The 18,464-nt window shown below is 40.8% G+C and overlaps 1 protein-coding gene across 2 annotated transcripts in view; it reads right to left on the reverse strand.

Annotated features, from left to right (window-relative positions):
- Nucleotides 1-6,310: 6,310 nt before the first annotated feature.
- ASB16 (ankyrin repeat and SOCS box containing 16) overlaps nucleotides 6,311-18,464 on the reverse strand; it is a 31,027-nt gene continuing 18,873 nt past the window's right edge. For both annotated transcript variants that reach the window (XM_033917584.1, XM_033917583.1), the window contains exon 5: nucleotides 6,311-9,127. In XM_033917584.1, the coding sequence (XP_033773475.1) occupies nucleotides 8,991-9,127 (137 nt within the window). In that variant the 3' untranslated portion in view covers nucleotides 6,311-8,990. The remainder of the gene's footprint in view (nucleotides 9,128-18,464) is intronic.

Here is an 18,464-nt window from a genome sequence, read left to right on the forward strand (position 1 = left end):
ATCACTGGGTTCCTATCCCCTTTGATACTGGCTGGAGTGCTGGTGAGAAAGTGATCCATCGACTTTTGACCAGGCAGGGGGGGGATCTACCCAGAGAAAGCCCTTGCATTTGGTATGGGGCATCACTGACGGAAAGAAATCCCCCTTCACACTTGAGGTATTAATTAGAAGTTGCAAGGCGCAACTGAACTCAATTCACTAGCTGCTATCACGCCACCGCCATTTTGTTCCTCCCTATAAGCTCAGATTAATTCATTTTATAAAACTGCTTCTTTAACCTATCTACTCCTATTGAAAATCTAAAAGAAAATTTGGACATGAATTTGTCTTCATTTCTGGAAAGTTCCCTTGAGGTGATAACCAACAGAACCACTATGTTGCCGACATCGGCTTTGGAAAGTGATAGGGAATATATTCTTCGTTTGTATTTCCGACACATTAACGATAAGTTTTTGGGCTCTAATGTTAGAATTTTTCCAGATCTGGCTCAGAAAACCCAGAAGCGAAGGAAGGAATTCTTGGCCTTGAGGCCAAGAGTCCTAGCTCTTGGGGCTACTTTTTTGGTTAAATTTCCAGCAAAATGTTACATTACCTATCAAAGTAAGAATTTTCTTTTTTTTTTTTTTTGAGCCCAAACAGCTTTTAGATTTTATTGGACCAAAAGAAAGGTTGGAATCTCAGTCCAATGATAAATGACCTACCATCCGGCTGTAGCTTGGGTTACCTATTGCCAGTACTCTAATATAGAATTTTATTTCCAAACTGATGAAATTTTCCTTTCTTGATTTTTGAAATTGTGGACGAAATATTAGTTAATGTTTTCAATACATTTGATTGTATAATTATGTGATTTCTTTTCTTTTGGTTTGTTTCTGATCTTTTTCAAATTATGTATTCTTGATTTAAAATTAAAAAGGCTATTAAAAAATATATATTGGGAGTGACTTTAGATCGACACCATACCTTAGAACAACATACAGATTTGTCACTGAGGAAATGTTTCTCAGTTCTTTAGAAACTCCAAACCATTAAGAAATATTTTTGATACAGCTTCCTTTCGTTGGTTAGATCAGTCATCGATACTGACTATCCTTGATTATTGTAATATAATCTACCTGGGCGCCTTTAAGAAAATCTTCAAAAAACTAAGAGTGGTTCAAAACACGGACGTCCGACTGATTTTCGGTCTGAAAAAAATGGGAGCATGTTACTCCTTATTACCACAAATTACACTGGCTACCAATTGAGGCTAGAGTTTTATTCAAATTCGCATGTATTTGCTTCAAATCAATCTTCGGTACGTCCCCAGGTTACCTTGTTTCCCATTTTTCTTTTAATCACTCCAATAAGCCCACACCTAAAGTCTAGTTATTCACATATCCTACTGTCAAATCGTGTCGTTTGAAGAGATTTTTCGAGAGAACTCTCTTTTCAGGTAGCCAAAATGAATGCCTGGTTTGGCAAAATCATGCCAGGAGTCTCATCCTATTATTTTTTTTAGAAAACTATTAAAGACACGACTATTTGACAAATTTGTAACCCAAGCTTCCTAATGCTTTTTAAATACAACATGTATCGTGTACATTCTAGAAATTGATGTATCTTTTTGAACTCTATATTCGCTGGATGTTCAGCCTTATCTGCTGTGAACCGCCTAGAACCATTCGTGGTCTGGCGGTATATAAGAATAAGAATAAATACAAATTTAAGGCCCAACTTCAAACCTTTCTATTCAATTATGACTACAGCCAGTCTCCATCCTATGCCTCCTAAAGTTTTTTGCTTCTCCTTTCCTGCTTTTGTCTAACTTTTGTCACAACCCAAGCTAGTTTCCTACTTCCCTGCCCCATCCTACTGTCCAGTCATAATTTGTTGTTCCTGTTTACCCTTTTTCTTTTTATTACCTTTTTGCCCCACTTTTTTTCTATATTTCACTATCTTTTCTACTGCTATTCATTGTAAACCACTCAAAAGTACTGTATTTCTATGGGCGGTATATCAAACACCAATGAACTTGGATTCTTGGAACTCTTGTTGCCACATCAAAGGCAGATGGCACAGATAACGTAATTTGTATATCCAAAAGCCTTTTCTATCAAACTGCGATAGCCATTTATAGCGCGAGGAGCCGCGCTGCTCCCGACGCTCATAGGAACTCAACGAGCGTCGGGAGCAGCGCAGGCCATTCAGCGCGGCTCCCAGCACTAAAAACTGCTATCGCAGTTTGATAGAAGAGGGCCTTAATGTAGACAAGTGCAAAGCGATGCATGTAGAGAAGAAGATTCCAAATTATAGCTATGTGATGTTAGGTTCCACATTACACAAGCATTTTCAAAGGTGCACAAGCATTTTTAGTGCACGCTACAATGCCCCATGCGCTAACCCCGCGCTACATGGAAAATACTAATGCTAGTTCTGTGGAGTTATTAGCGTGCGGCGTGCGTGGCAATGTGGCGCCGCTAAAACCATTAGCGCACCTTCGTAAAAGGAGCCCGAGGAGTCACCACCTAGGAAAAAAATTGAGGGCAGGCATGATTGGATGGATTATGCCCCTGACTTGTGGCAACATGCCCAGTGAGGAATCCATTTATTGGTGGCAAGTCAAATGCGCGCAAGACAAAATGCGCACGGACAATTGCGTGAAGACAACTGAGCGCAAGACAATTGAGCGCCAGGACAATTGCGCTATGACTTGTGCGCTATTGCCTTGCGGTATAAAGTCCTGCACGCTATTGCCTTGCGCTATAAAGGCTTGCGCGCATCTGACCACGCACGTTTGTCAGCGCGCAATTGTCTTTGTCCATTTTGTAGCCCGTCCTCTCCAGGAGCCCAGAACGGGTTACAAGGACACGTACACAAGACGCAATTATTTATAGATGCCTTTTTGTAGCCAATCATTTTTCTCTCTGGCAGAGTTGATGAACTGTTCATGATCTTTTTTAATACAAATGACTCCTAATAATAGGCTAATGCTAGATCAAGTATGTCTCTGCAAAGGATTTTGTTGGAGATTATGGATCTCAAGTGCCTGCAGCCATTGGCCGTTCGAACCAGTCTTGGCCAATAACCTGTATTCAGGCTATCATCGGTCCAAATATCTCTTTTTAAATTCTAATTTTTAATTTTATTTTATATAGAAACTTTTACTGTTATTCTTTAAATACAAAAAGTAGCATTGTGTAATTTATACATGTAATGTAATGTAATGTAATTTATTTCTTATATACCGCTACATCCGTTAGGTTCTAAGCGGTTTACAGAAAATATACATTAAGATTAGAAATAAGAAAGGTACTTGAAAAATTCCCTTACTGTCCCGAAGGCTCACAATCTAAATAAAGTACCTGGAAGGTAATAGAGAAGTGAAAAGTAGAGTTAGAGGAAAAATAAAAATAAAATAAACATTTTAACAAGACAGCATTGATCTAAATACTTTGGAAGGTAAAAGAGAGGAGAGAAAGGAATAGAAGCAGAAGGGGGAGCCGTTGAACAGTAGAATTCTGGAGAAATTTAAATGATAGAAATAGAACAAAACAAAGACAAAAGGCAAAACAATAGATAAGATTAAAGATAAATCATAAGCTGGAAAGAAAAATAAAATAAAATTTTGTCTTCAATCCACGGTTTCAGCGTCAGTGATGAAGTGGAGCAAGTAAATTTAGGAGGAGCGATTGACGTTTCCAGAAAGGTTCCTGTTAGGGACTCTTGCCTATAGTATTTAATATTTAGCTTGGGTGTAGTTTTCTATCCGCTCATCCAGAAGTAATGCGACGGAAGATCTCCGTTTCGCTCTAACGCTCTAAAAAGAGCTTCTTCAGGGAATTGGTGTTTTGCGATTGTAAATACTTTTAATGCTACCTCGGCGTATTCGAGCCGTTAGGGGAGGCCTTCTGAAACGCAAACACATGTAGCCTTTTTTTTATACAAGCCATGGTATTAGTTTGTAGATATGATTTCTGAGGATTTTATTATGTCTGTCTATTTTATTATGTTTTTTTGTTTTAAAATTATGTATGTCAATTATGCAAACCGTTTACTTTCAAACGGTATAGAAATTTTTAAAATAAATAAATAGACCAGAAAATTGAGCTACAAAAGTATTGAGTAGAATTGAGTAGAGCTACAGAAAATTAAGATAGTTTTCGATAGTGAATCTACATGCTACAGTCGGGTTTTCAGGATTTCCCCAATGAATATGCATGAGATCTATCTGCATACACTGCTTTCATGGTATGCTAATAGATCTCATGCATATTCATTGGGGAAATCCTGAAAACCCGACTGGATTGCGGCCCTCAAGGAGGGACTTTGACACCCCTGTGCTACAGGATCAATAACAAGCTACAGGAACAGTACACGTGTTACAGAAAATTTAGATGATTTTTTAATAATATGACACACATGCTATAAGGGGGTTCAGAACACCTATGCTGTAGTTCAGGGGTCTCCAAACTTTTTGCCAAGAGGGCCACATAGGGTACTTCAGCACAGTTCAGCGGGCCATTGTAAAAAAAAAAGATAAATAACTCTAGATATATGAGTTTTATTGAAAGCAGAAAATTTTATAAACTGATTACAGAGTATGTGAGATTAAATTATCGTATATTAATGATGACGAACGCTACCAGCAAATTCTCATATTTTCATCACAATTAACCGTAATGACTAGTAACGAACCTACCTACAATGCCACAAATTGACAATGTCACTCGAGGCCGAACAAATACAAAGAAATACTGTGAAATATACAATTACGATTCAGTATTAAATAAAGTTGTGAATAATATTAAAATAATATGGAATATCAATATATTTGGAACACAATTTTAATTAATGCATTTGAAATCTATCAACACCCCGTGTTTGTTTATTTTTGTGGATTCTCATTGGAAAATTAGTCCAATTGGCGCATTTCCGCATAATTCTTCTGCGGGCCAGATAAAATCGTATCACAGGCCAGATGTGGCCCACGGGCCATACTTTAGTTAAACTAAGGCCTCCTTTTACGAAACTGCGATAGCAGTTTCTACCGCGGGGAGCTGCGCTGAATGGCCCGTGCTGCTCCCGACATTCATTGAGTTCCTATGAGTGTCGGGAGCTGCGCAGGCCATTCAGCGCGGCTCCCCGTGCTAGAAACTGCTGTCACAGTTTCGTAAAAGAGGGGGTAAGAGAATACACGCTAAATGGAGCCTCTGAGTGGTATCTGCATGCCTGTAGTAGAAAAGAGCATAGTATATAAAGGTAGGGTTGCCACCCCTAGCCCCGCCCCCAGGCCTGTCTAGTTATGCCCACCCTAGCCCCGCCCCTGCTGCCTGCTCTTGTTGGGCAGGGAAGAAGTCCGCGCATCCATGGATGCTACGTGATGACGTCACGCACATGCGCGGACTTCTTCCCTGTCTGACACAGCTTTTCAAAATCCGGACAAAGTGCCGGATTTTGAATAGCTGTCTGGATTCCCAGACATGTCTGGGGAAATCTGGATGTCTGGAAACCCTATATAAAGACCTATAGCCTTTCTCCTTCACTAATGCCAACTAGAGAATGACACAGTGACAAAATTCATCACCGTTACCATCCCCGTGGATAACCGCGGGAAACCATCTTCAGGAGAGAGGGAAGAATCAGAGTATGAATGGCCACAACCACTGACCCGCAAGCTTTGCTTTGAAGAATGCTGGTGTAGAAGGACCGAGGTTGAGATAGACACTCAAGAATGACAGTCTCTGGTATTCAGAGCAGATATTGTGATGTCATAATGCCTCATTCCACCAGTGCCTAAGAGCCAATCACATCAGTGATGTCACAATGGCTTCATTATCCTTGGCTCACATAAGAATCAGAGTATGAATGGCCACAACCACTGACCCGCAAGCTTTGCTTTGAAGAATGCTGGTGTAGAAGGACTGAGGCTGAAACAGACACTACAGAATGACAGTCTCTGGTATCCAGAGCAGATATTGTGATGTCATAATGCCTCATTCCACCAGTGACATCAGTGATGTCACAATGGCTTCATTATCCTTGGCTCCCATAAGAATCAGAGTATGAATGGCCACAACCACTGACCCGCAAGCTTTGCTTTGAAGAATGCTGGTGTAGAAGGACTGAGGTTGAAACAGACACTACAGAATGACAGTCTCTGGTATCCAGAGCAGATATTGTGATGTCATAATGCCTCATTCCACCAGTGCCTAAGAGCCAATCACATCAGTGATGTCACAATGGTTTCATTATCCTTGGCTCACATAAGAATCAGAGTATGAATGGCCACAACCACTTACCCGCAAGCTTTGCTTTGAAGAATGCTGGTGTAGAAGGACTGAGGTTGAAATAGACACTAGAAAATGACATGGGATTATTTCCCACGGTTATCCGCGGGGACGGGAACGGTGATGAATTTTGTCACCGTGTCATTCTCTAATGCCAACTTTGGCTTTATACTGTATTTCTGCCTTGTGTGCCCTAAGGTATTCTGATGATTAGCAGAAAAGCGGCACCCTCCTCTAGGAGGATTCTTTACAAATAGCAAACATCAAGATCTATTCAGGACAAATTTAAAAGCGAAAAAAAACCTCCCATTAATGTCGTAGATAAGTCTCAGAAGAGTATTTGCATCCACCCTACGATGTCTCGTGGCAGAGTGCAGGAGGGGTTTGCTATTGCCTTCTTGCATCCAGGTGCTAGTTTGTACAGTAGGTTCAGCGCTGATCGTGGCTGGTTCCACTAAGAAGATAAGGGTTGCCGCCTTTGTTTTTATTACGGTAACATTTTGTGCCAAGAAACCAACGCTTCAATAACATTTAAAAGTCCTGTTTAAGGGCTCTTGCACTAGAAACACTTTTAGACAAGAAATTAATGTTCAGATAGCACACACAATTGATTTAAAAGGGAGGGAGGGAGGCGGAAGCATATATGATTTAAAAATGCAGCACAGGATGTGGACCTGGAATGTATCTAAATGATCTGAGTTCTTAAACTTTATAATATGCTCATCCTCAAAGAACCCCATCCTCCTCCCTCCCCCTTTATTACGCCCCTCCCCCCCTCGATCCACTCTATCCTGCTCCCCAATTTCATCTACTTCATTGCCTGCATCCCTGTTCAATTTAATACTTAACTCTATGTAAATCTGTTCAATTAATATTTAACTGCATGTAACTATGTTTAAATTAATGTGAACCGCCTAGAACTCACTGGGTATGGCGGTATACAAGAATAAAGTTATTATTATAGTTGATGTTTATGAGATTTTTTTTCACAGAAAATCAAAATGCAGTAAGAGAAAGTTTTTGAGATGATGAACTAGAGTTATGAAATCAGCAACTTTGGGGCGATCATCATTTATTGGAATAGTGAAAAGCCTACTCAGGACTCTAAGGAGTGGTGTCGTAGGAAGGGGGTCGGGGTAGATCAAACGAGGGCTGACAATTTAAGTTCATGAACTCATCCTAGAAAAAGTGCACAGACGTCGGTGCCTAGTCCACCTATTCAAAGCAATTTTGGAACTCTTTTTCTGGAATGGCCATCAGAGCTGTCCTTGGTCTCCTGAATGTCATCTAAATGTCTTCCTTTCAATATTTCCTTTATCTTCGGGCAAAGAAAAAAGTCATTGGGGGCCAGATCAGGTGAGTAGGGAGGATGTTCCAATACAGTTCTTTGTTTACTGGCTTAAAAAAAACCCTCGCAGACAGTGTCGTTTGAGCTTTGTCGTGATGCAAGAGCCATGAGGGACCATTTTTGTGAACAGACCTTTCTCATGCCAGGATTTTCAGTTAAAATTTTCCTGGTTTTCTGTTGCTGTTTACTTGGTCTGCTCTGCTTCTCACAGTAAGTCGATGATTTTGACGCACAGTTTGACAAATGTTTTGCACTGTTTTCATCAGTTCTGCTCGTTACTGGCCGCCCTGACCTCTCTTCATCAGTGACGCTTTCTCTCCCCTCAGAAAAGTGTTTAATCTATTTGTGCACTGCCGTTTTCTTCACGGCATAATCCCCGTAAACCTGGACTAACGTGTCCCTGAGTTCACTTCCACTCTTGCCAAGTTGAACAAGAAATCTAATGTTTGTACATTGCTCTAATTCAAACTCCGACATTCTCATGACGGCACACAAAAAACACGCAACAATAATGAATGCCAGTCAGCATGTCACCGCCACACATTGACGTGAACACAGCTGTGTGACACTGATATACCAAGGTTATGAAATCTTACTGAGCTGTTTATACAGTGCTGCCAACGTGAGCGCACGGTGGCAAGTTCATGAACTTAATTGTCAGTACTCTTAAGGCTTTTTTTTTTTTTTCAGGGGCCATAGTTTATATTTTGTAACATTCAGAGGACCAAAACAAGCACCATCATATTTTGCCACATTTCAACCCTACCCAGCACTGAATATCCAGGAATAATGCCACTGGGGGTCAGCAAAATGCTCACCGCTGCTGGGTGAATATTACCCCTAGGTTGGTTTGGTTTTTTTAATGGCTGCATTGGTTATCTTAATATTTCAGACCCTTTCCAGGAATAAGCAGATATGAAATGCAAAGTATTAGATCAAATTAAAAGCCATGCACTTAGTCGTCACCACTCAGCTCTACTATATAACTTTCCGCATTGACCCCCCTCCATCACTGAGAATATAAAAGCAGCACACAGGCTGATCCCAGTGACCAGCTCTTTAAAGAAAAACAAACAGCATTTGAAAAGAAGATCCCCCCCCCCCCCACCTTGCATCAACTATTATTTGCTGTATCTTTTCTCCAGTTTTCAGATTATAGGTAAAATTGCACCAGCTCATCTCCAAAGAGCAAACTTTGCAATTCCGAGCTCCTGGGTGACAAACATTCTATTTCCTGACTAATGGCATGAGAAAAACAACCTGAAACGTGATCATCAGCAAACAGCTTTTAAAAAGGACTAATATGAAAGAAAGGTCTAACATGTTACCGGATGTAGCCTTCAATCTGCAATAGTAAATATGATTTCAAAGGCTCAGGTAATTGTAGTTTTGGTACCACTAAATGGCACTGCCCTCCCAGGTACCGTCGCAGGGCACAGCGGGCGAGGTGCTGAAGCTGGCGGGGTTGATTTGTCATTTGCAAGGCTGAGTCGTAGAAGGTCCGGTGTTCCTAAAGGGAATGAGGAAGGGAGAAGGAATGGTTAATGTGACCTATATATTCATAGTAAAACTTTTGCTAGGTTTTTGTTGTGGGGTTTTGTTTTGGGTTTTTTTACAAGATTTTCTTCCCCTGCATGCACTGCAGAACATGACTCGACCTTATCAAAAGTTTCCAAGGTTAGTGTCAAAGTTATAATTGATTTGTTGTTTAATGATCAGGGTAAGCACATCAAGCCATTATTTCAGTTACAACCAACATATCTTTCTTTTTTTTTTAGTTCAATAAATTTTTATTGAGTATTTTGGAAAAATACAATGAGCAATTCAAATACATATAACATTTTGTATATATATGATCTATAAATATGCAATTAACTATAAAGGACCATAATATTAAGAAAAGCTCAGATTAATGAAATTATTTGTGAAGATTGTATGAGAAAAGAAAATGAGATAGAATAGAATAAAAATTAAAAGAGAAAGGAAATAAAGAGAAAAAGTGAAGAATAGGTAGGGGAAGACAGAAGTGTCTACAAAGTAGAGCGAACATATGAATCTAAGAATGACCAGGGTGATTTTTTATTTTTCATATTCATGGATATTCGGAGCGAAACTCTATTTTCATATGCATATGATTCATATCTATGGTACATACAAAGAGAGTTCCACCAAAACGTATAATTTAATGACGAAGATAGTTTCCAATTTTTTAAAATATGCATGAGAGCAGTCACGATCATGGTATCAATAAGTTTAGGAGGGCAATTTGATTGTGCGAAACAGGGATGTTGAGATCGAAGGATTATAATGTCCATAGAAATCTCTTCCGAGCAGTTAGTGATAGATTGTATGGTGTTCCAGACTTGGGTCCAAAAAGAGCGGACCAAAGTACCAACATATCTTTCTAACTCGGGGCTCCTTTTACTAAGGTGCGCGACAGAAATTAGCGCACGCACGAAATGACCACGCGCTAAACCTGCGCTACGCTTCTAGAACTAATGCCAGCTCAATGCTGGCGTTAAGGATTCGCACGCGCTCTTCTGTGCGTTAAAGCCCTAACGCACCTTGGTGTTATTTTATGCACCGAGATGTTTATTACGATCTTTGAATGATAATAGGGTAGCCGTTCCCCCATATCTCGAAGGCCCACCCTGCCTCAACTAGAGATTGTGCATTTTTTTATTTAGTTCCACGGCTATGGAACCATTTGCCTATAGAATTGAGAAAAGAAGAATCGTACTTGTACTTTCTGGAAACGTCAATCGCTCCTCCTAAACTTACTTGCTCCACTTCATCACTGACGCTGAAACCGTGGATTGAAGACAAAGTTTTATTTTATTTTTCTTTCCAGCTTATGATTTATCTTTAATCTTATCTTTTGTTTTGCCTTTTGTCTTTGTTTTGTTCTATTTCTATCATTTAAATTTCTCCAGAATTCTACTGTTCAACGGCTCCCCCTTCTGCTTCTATTCCTTTCTCTCCTCTCTTCTACCTTCCAAAGTATTTAGATCAATGCTGTCTTGTTAAAATGTTTATTTTCTTTTTATTTTTCCTCTAACTCTACTTTTCACTTCTCTATTACCCTCCAGGTACTTTAGTTAGATTGTGAGCCTTCGGGACAGTAAGGGAATTTTTCAAGTACCTTTCTTATTTCTAATCTTAATGTATATTTTCTGTAAACCGCTTAGAACCTAACGGATGTAGCGGTATATAAGAAATAAATTACATTACATTACATATAAATTTTAAAAGACAACTAAAAGCACAATTTTTTTTCAATTGGCTTTTTTTAAATTGAAGAAATGAGTTTGGGACTGCAAATCTGTATTTATGCAGCTATTCATCTGATATAATTTTCAGTTTGTATTAATTAGCTAACTTTTATTATTGATAATTTGATTGTTATAGAATTTTATGTTTTTGTTTTTTCTTTAAAAAAACCACCCACCTTCTCTTCTTTTCTTTCCTTTTCTATTTTTGAATGGAGTTCTTTTCAAAATTGTTTTGAATTATATATTATAAACCCCTTGGATCCTTTTTGGCTACATATGTGATATATAAAGTTTTTAATAAACATAAACATACTATTTTCAATTCCAGCTATTTTCATTTTGTTTGAAGATTTTTTTAAAAAATTGTGTTTCTTTCCTTAACCCCCCTCCCCCCCCTTTTTATAAAACCATAGCAAAGTTTTTAGCGCCAGCCATAGAGGTAACAGCGCCGACGCTCATAGGAATTCTATCAGCGTTGAAACTGTTACCGCCACAGCCAGCGCTAAAAACCACGCAACGGTTTTGTAAAAAGGGGTTAAAACTCCCTGAATTTCATTGTGGTTTTCTTCCCATTTTATTTTGAAACAATGCAAAACAGGCCTGTTTCATTATATTATTTATTTCATTTCAAAATAAATATATGACTACATCGTCAGCACTAATAGCACCTGTACTGCACAATTTGTCTTTTAATAGCAATTAATATGATTAGTATTGGTTGCTAAATTTAATATTTGTTAGTTTTATAATCAGGCTGTTGGGTATGCATAATGTGACCATATGTCCCGTTTTGAATGGGACTGTCCCATTTCTGGCTCGCCTGTCCCATTGTCCCCACGAACAATTCTGACGTCAGAGAGGAAGTTCCAGGCCAGCCAATCGCTGCCTGGCTGGCCAAGAACTTCCTCTCTTACCAGGGGAAGGCTTGTGCAGTCACTGCATGAAGATGATCTGTTAGTGCGGCAATGGCTTGGAGATATAGATGGCGGCAGTGGCGGCTGGGGGGGGGGACCGGGAGAGAGAAAGAAAGAAAGAAAGGGGGCAGGGATAGAGAAAGACAGAAAGAAAGGGGGGCAGGGAGAGATAAAGAAAGGGGGACAGGGAGAGAGAAAGAAAGACAGAAAGAAAGAAATGAAAGAAAGAAAGGATGCACAGTTAGAAGGAAGTGCAACCAGAGACTCATGAAATCACCAGACAACAAAAGGAGGAAAAATGATTTTATTTTCAATTTAGTAATCAAAATGTGTCAGTTTTGAGAATTTATATCTGCTGTCTATATTTCACACTATATTTAACGGATTCCGGGATCCAGGGGGTCCGGGGGGGGGGGGGGTCCTTTCCCATTTTGAGGAAAAAAAATAAATGGTCATGTTAGGTATGCAGCAGAACTTCTCATATATTGAATTCATTTTCTTCATGCCTATCTTACAAAGATGGTTCGTCCTGGGTTTGTACCATGATTTCGATTCTAACTTGCTCTTTGAGCGCTTTAGTTGGAAAAGTAGGTAATAAATATTAACTAACGTCCACAAGAGGCCACACAGATCTGTCACAAAGCAAGTATAGAGCAGATTAAAATCCAATGTATACAAGAAAAAGTCCTTTACTTTAACAATACCTGAAGTGGACTATGATTCGTCCTCAAATGGTCTGCATCAGGGGTTTCAAAACATCAAAAAAGGGAGTATTGAATCGTTGAAAAACTACACCCTTCACTTCAAGTCTCAGCCAAATATAAGCTCAACGTTAAGTGTCATTTATAGACAGCACTTAGCTCTGGGATCTGTGCTTACCTTTAGATGCAAGGATTTACAGCAACTAAACCCTGGTGTAATTCCTCACACCTAAATTAGGCTCAGATTCTCCTTATTATATAGTGTGCATAAATTCCAGGAATGATCCTCCTGTGGCCCTTTATGGAGCCCAGTGCGTAAAAATAGGCTATTTCTAATGAATATATAGAGAGAGATTTGCATGCATACTATCTTCACTGTATGTACATTTCTCTCATGCATTTTAATTAGCAGGGTGGATTGGATTTAAATCTAATCAATTTAAATCACTGGTCAGACAGACTTGATTTAATCATAGTTTTCTACAGAAAGGTTTCACCTTTTTACTGCTTGTCCTTCCTTCCTCACACTTAGCTCCTTGTGCAGCACTGGCGTACCGGAGGGGGAGGGGGGGGGAGGCACAGGGGAGCAGTCCGCCCCGGGAAAAGATTCTGAGGGGGTGCTCCTGGTGTCAGCGTTATGGTCTGGGAACTCACTGCTGGATCCTGCCTTTGCGGAAGCAGAAGGAAGGCCCGATGCCGGCAGAGCAGTAAGTTCAGGCTCCCAACAATGAGCGAACGCTCTGAACAGGCTTCATACTGCTCGCCAGGACCTTCCCTCTGCCACGTCACTTTATAAATATATAGGGCTCTTTTTACAAAGGTGCACTAGCGGTTGTAGCGTGCGTTAAAATGCCGCGCACGCTAGCCGCTACGCCTCCTTTTAAGCAGGCGGTAGCAGGCGCTAAAAACGCTAGCGCACCTTCCTAAAAGGAGCCCATAGTCTCATGCTACATAATAAAAAAAGCATTTTATTTTTTTAAAATCCAATTTAAATTTTGTAAAAATCTGAACAAATAAAAAAATAATTGATTTTTATCCACCCTGTTAATTAGAAACATTCTTAAAACCTGACCTATTGGCAACTTTTGAGGGCTGAGAAAGAAGATGAAGGATCTGGTGCATTGAGAACGCAGTGGTTCTCTGTTGCCATCTGCTGGCGTTGGAACACAAACCACAAGTCTGGAGTGGTGTGGCAGGTTGAGAAGGAAGTGATGATTTCAGTCTCTTTTTTTTTTGCCGATTTGGATTGAAAACAATGCAAAATGTAATAAGGAATGCTGATGTTTTCATGTTGTTTTACGGGGAGAGCACTTCACTAGTAATACCCTCTATTCTGTGAAATAGAAAAGGTGTTGGAAAGATATACTTGAGAGTTCATCTCCATGGGAGAGACCCAGGTAATGCCTTAGAGCTGTTCAGAAGACCTGCAGGCAGAAATTTTCACATTTATCCAACTTAGGAAACATAGAAACGTAGAGTATGACGGCAGAAGAGGGCCGGCGGCCCAACAAGTCTGCCCACCCAAGAACCCTCCCTCCCTGGTGTACCCCTCTTTCATGCATAACTTTGTAGCACTCCCACCTGTTTGTCCCATCGACTTTTGAAGTCAGGTACACTGCTGGCCTCGACCACCTGGCGTGGAAGTTTATTCCATCGATCAATCACCCGTTGGGTGAAGAAGTATTTCCTGGTGTCACTATGAAATCTTCCCCCCTTCAGGGTAGAGGCCAGCATGGCTGAACAAAGGTTCCTCATAGTTAAAGTTACTTGAAGTAGTTCGCACAGAGCTCCTTTTACAAAAGCTACAATAGCAGCGGCTGCTGTGGTAATCACTCCGACTCCCATATTTCCAAAGACTCCGAGGATTTCCAAAGATCGGAGATCAAAGAGCAAAAGAGAACCGGCATGGCTTACCAAACAGGTGAAGGAAGCCATAAAAGAAAAGAAGGACTCTTTCAAAAAATGGAATTACATAAAGACAACCGAAGCCTGGAACAAACATAAAGATGATCAGAAGAAATGTCACAAGGCGGTGAGGGATGCAAAACAGGAATATGAGGAAAAAATAGCCCAGGAGGCCAAAAACTTCAAGCCCTTCTTTAGATACGTGAAAGGGAAAAAACCTGCAAAAGAGGCAGTCGGACCCTTGGACGACCAGGGAAGAAAAGGGTACATCAAGGAAGATAAACAAATCGCAGACAAACTAAATTCCTTCTTTGCGTCCGTCTTTACGAAGGAGGACACCTCAACAATACCTGAAGCGGAGAAAGTGTTTGCAGGAGAAATAGAAGACAGCCTCACCACAGTTGAAGTGGACTTAGACCAGATATACTATCAGATCGACAAACTTAAAAGTGACAAATCCCCTGGACCGGATGGAATTCACCCGAGAGTCTTAAAGGAATTGAAGGTTGAAATCGGAGAGTTATTGCAAAAACTTGCAAACCTGACAATCAGAACTGGACAGATACCGGACGACTGGAGGATAGCGAACGTCACCCCAATTTTCAAAAAAGGATCGAGAGGGGAACCGGGCAACTATAGACCTGTGAGTCTTACGTCTGTCCCCGGCAAGATGGTTGAAGCACTGATCAAGGATAGCATGGTCCGGCACTTGGACGCACACGACTTGATGAAACCCAGTCAACACGGATTCAGGAAAGGGAAATCATGTTTGACGAATTTACTCCAATTTTTTGAGACCGTGAACGAGCAAATTGATAGTGGGAAGCCGGTGGACATAATATACTTGGACTTCCAGAAAGCGTTAGACAAAGTTCCACACGAAAGACTTCTCAGGAAACTACAAAGCCATGGCATAGAGGGGGATATACAAAGATGGATAGGCAAATGGCTGGAAAACCGAAAGCAGAGAGTGGGCATAAATGGGAAGTTCTCCGACTGGGAGAAAGTGACTAGTGGTGTACCCCAGGGCTCGGTACTTGGGCCGATCCTTTTTAATATTTATATCAATGATCTGGAGGAAGGAACATCCAGTGAGATCATCAAGTTTGCAGACGATACAAAACTATGCCGGGCGATCAGATCGCATGAGGATAGAGAGAAACTCCAGAGCGACTTGTGTCGGTTAGAAACATGGGCGGAGAAATGGCAGATGAAGTTCAATGTGGAGAAATGCAAGGTAATGCATTTAGGCAATAAGAATAAGGAATACGAGTATACAATGTCAGGTGCAACTCTGGGGAAGAGTGAACAAGAAAAGGACCTGGGTGTACTGATAGATAGGACCCTGAAGCCGTCGGCACAATGCGCGGCAGCGGCAAAGAAGGCAAATAGAATGTTGGGCATGATAAAGAAAGGAATCTCGAGTAGATCGGAGAAAGTTATAATGCCGCTTTATAGGGCAATGGTCAGACCACACTTGGAATACTGCGTCCAACATTGGTCTCCCTACCTAAAGAAGGATATAAAACTGCTGGAGAGGGTGCAGAGACGAGCAACAAAACTGGTGAAGGGTATGGAAAAACTGGAATACGAGGACAGACTTATAACACTAGGATTATTCTCCCTTGAGAAAAGGAGACTGCGTGGGGATATGATCGAGACCTTCAAAATACTGAAAGGAATCGACAAAATAGAGCAGAGAAGATTATTTACATTGTCCAATTTGACACGGACTAGAGGACATGTAATGAAGCTAAGGGGGGACAGGTTCAGGACTAATGTCAGGAAGTTCTGCTTCACTCAGAGAGTGGTTGACACCTGGAATGCCCTCCCAGATGAGATTATTGCGGAATCGACCGTCCTAGGCTTCAAGAGCAAACTAGATGCATATCTCCTTAAGAGAGGCATGTAAGGATATGGTGGACTATAAATTACGACAGGTGTACACCTGGCAGGGCCTCCGCGTGTGCGGATCGCCGGACTTGATGGACCGAAGGTCTGATCCGGAGATGGCATTTCTTATGTTCTTATGTTCTTATGTTCATAGGGGTTTCATGGGCATCGGAGCATTTGGCACATGGCAGCTGCTACTGCGGCTTTGTAAAATGGGGGAGGGGAGGGGACAGTGAAGAATAGTTAATGGTTACTGTGGATGGGCAGACTAGATGGGCCATTTGGCCTTTATCTACCATCATGTTTCTATGTTAATAATTAAGATGGGGAATATGAGTCACATTCATACTCCATCAATTGGGGGGGGGTTGTGTTTTGGTTTTTTTTGTTAGATTTTTAAAATTAGATTTATAATAATATATAAAATTTATAATAAGATATAAAGATTTATAATAATAACATATGAAGAGGACCCCCCCCCCAAGTATACAAGTATTAATTATGACATGATACGTTCCAGTTGTAGAAGCCAAACGGAATATATGAGGAGAACGTGAACAAGATAGTGCACTACAACTAGGGGTTCTTTTTACTAAGCTGCGCTAGTGGTTTTATCGCGTACTAAATTGCTCCGCACACTAGAAGCTAATGCCTCCATTGAGCTAGCACAGCGCCGGGGCTGGCGCGTGCTATAAACGCTACCGCAGGGACATGATCGGGACATGATCGGTGAGTTTACTTTACCCATTGGGTATTCTTCCCAATTAATATTTCCAAATTAATAAAGTGTCTTTGCTTATTTGTAAATGGGTCTCTACCAGAGCCTTTAATTCAGTAGCATAATTAAATGAAATAACTATTTCTGAAGTTTATAGGGACGGGCGGGGACGGAGGGGATTCCTCGCGGGGACGGGTGGGATTCCTCACGGGGACGGGTGGGGACGGGTGGGACTTTGGAGGGGGCGGGTGGGGACGGGTAGGATTTCTGTCCCCGTGCAACTCTCTACTTGAAACTTTAGTGAATCTAGGTATGTGAGCTACAGCATTTCTCCTAGGTCTGCTAATCATATTAGCAGCTTGCCAGACACAGCTGCTAGTTAACCCTATCAGCACAACTCGTATCCACATCCTATGCTTACTTCATCTCCCTGGATAAGCAGTTTATCTATGTGTTAGGTCTGAATATTTCTCATGCACCTAACTCTACTGAAAGATCTGTATGTGCCATTTTCATAACAAAGGTCACCGTATCTAGTTACCATATCTCAAAAAAGATATAGTGGAATTAGAAAAGGTACAGAGAAGGATGACAAAAATGATAAAAGATTTGGGATAAAGCAGTTAGGGCTCTTCAGCTTGGAGAAGAGATGACTCAGGAATGATATGATTGAGGTCAATAAAATACTGAGTGGAGTGGAAAGGGTAGCTATGAATCGCTTGTTCACTCTTTCCAGGACTAGGAAGCATGCAATGAAGCTACTAAGGAGTAGATTTAAAACAAACCGGAGAAAATATTTCTTCACACAACATTTGTTGCCAGAGAATGTGGTTAGCTTAGCGGGGTTTAAAAAAGGCTTGGATCATTTCCTAATGGAGAAGTCCATAGACCATTACTGAGAGGACTTGGGGAAAACCACTGCTTATTCCTAGGATAAGCAGCATAGAATCTGTTTTGCTGCTTGGGATCTAACTATGTACTTTTGACCTGGTTTGGCCACTATTGGAGAAAGGATACTGGGCTTGATGGACTCTTATGTGAGAAGCAGCAGCAGTAGTAAAGCAGAAAAACACAAATCCCAGCACTGGATTCCTAAGTCCGCATTTATTCCATTTGAGAACATGCCTTTGCCAGCACTGCAGAAAGCATAATATACACAAAGAAAGGGGCAAAGATCTGCCACAGGTAAAGCAACAAACTAAAAAGCAAATCAATCAAATCAAAAGAAGTCCGATTTATTGAACCAATGATCCAACATGGCCGTGTTTTGCCCACAGGCTGCGTCAGGGGTAAGAACTGCAGCGGAATACCTTCAAACAAACCCCTGCTAGTCAGCAACCGAAAACTAGAGTTTCTGGATTACTCTAGTTTTGGGTCACTGTGTGGAGAGAAGTGCTGTTACCCCTAATGAAGCCTGTGGGCAAAATTTGGCAACGTTGGGTCG

Source organism: Geotrypetes seraphini, chromosome 13 (assembly GCF_902459505.1).
Source record: "Geotrypetes seraphini chromosome 13, aGeoSer1.1, whole genome shotgun sequence".
NCBI classification, from domain to species: Eukaryota; Metazoa; Chordata; class Amphibia; order Gymnophiona; family Dermophiidae; genus Geotrypetes; species Geotrypetes seraphini.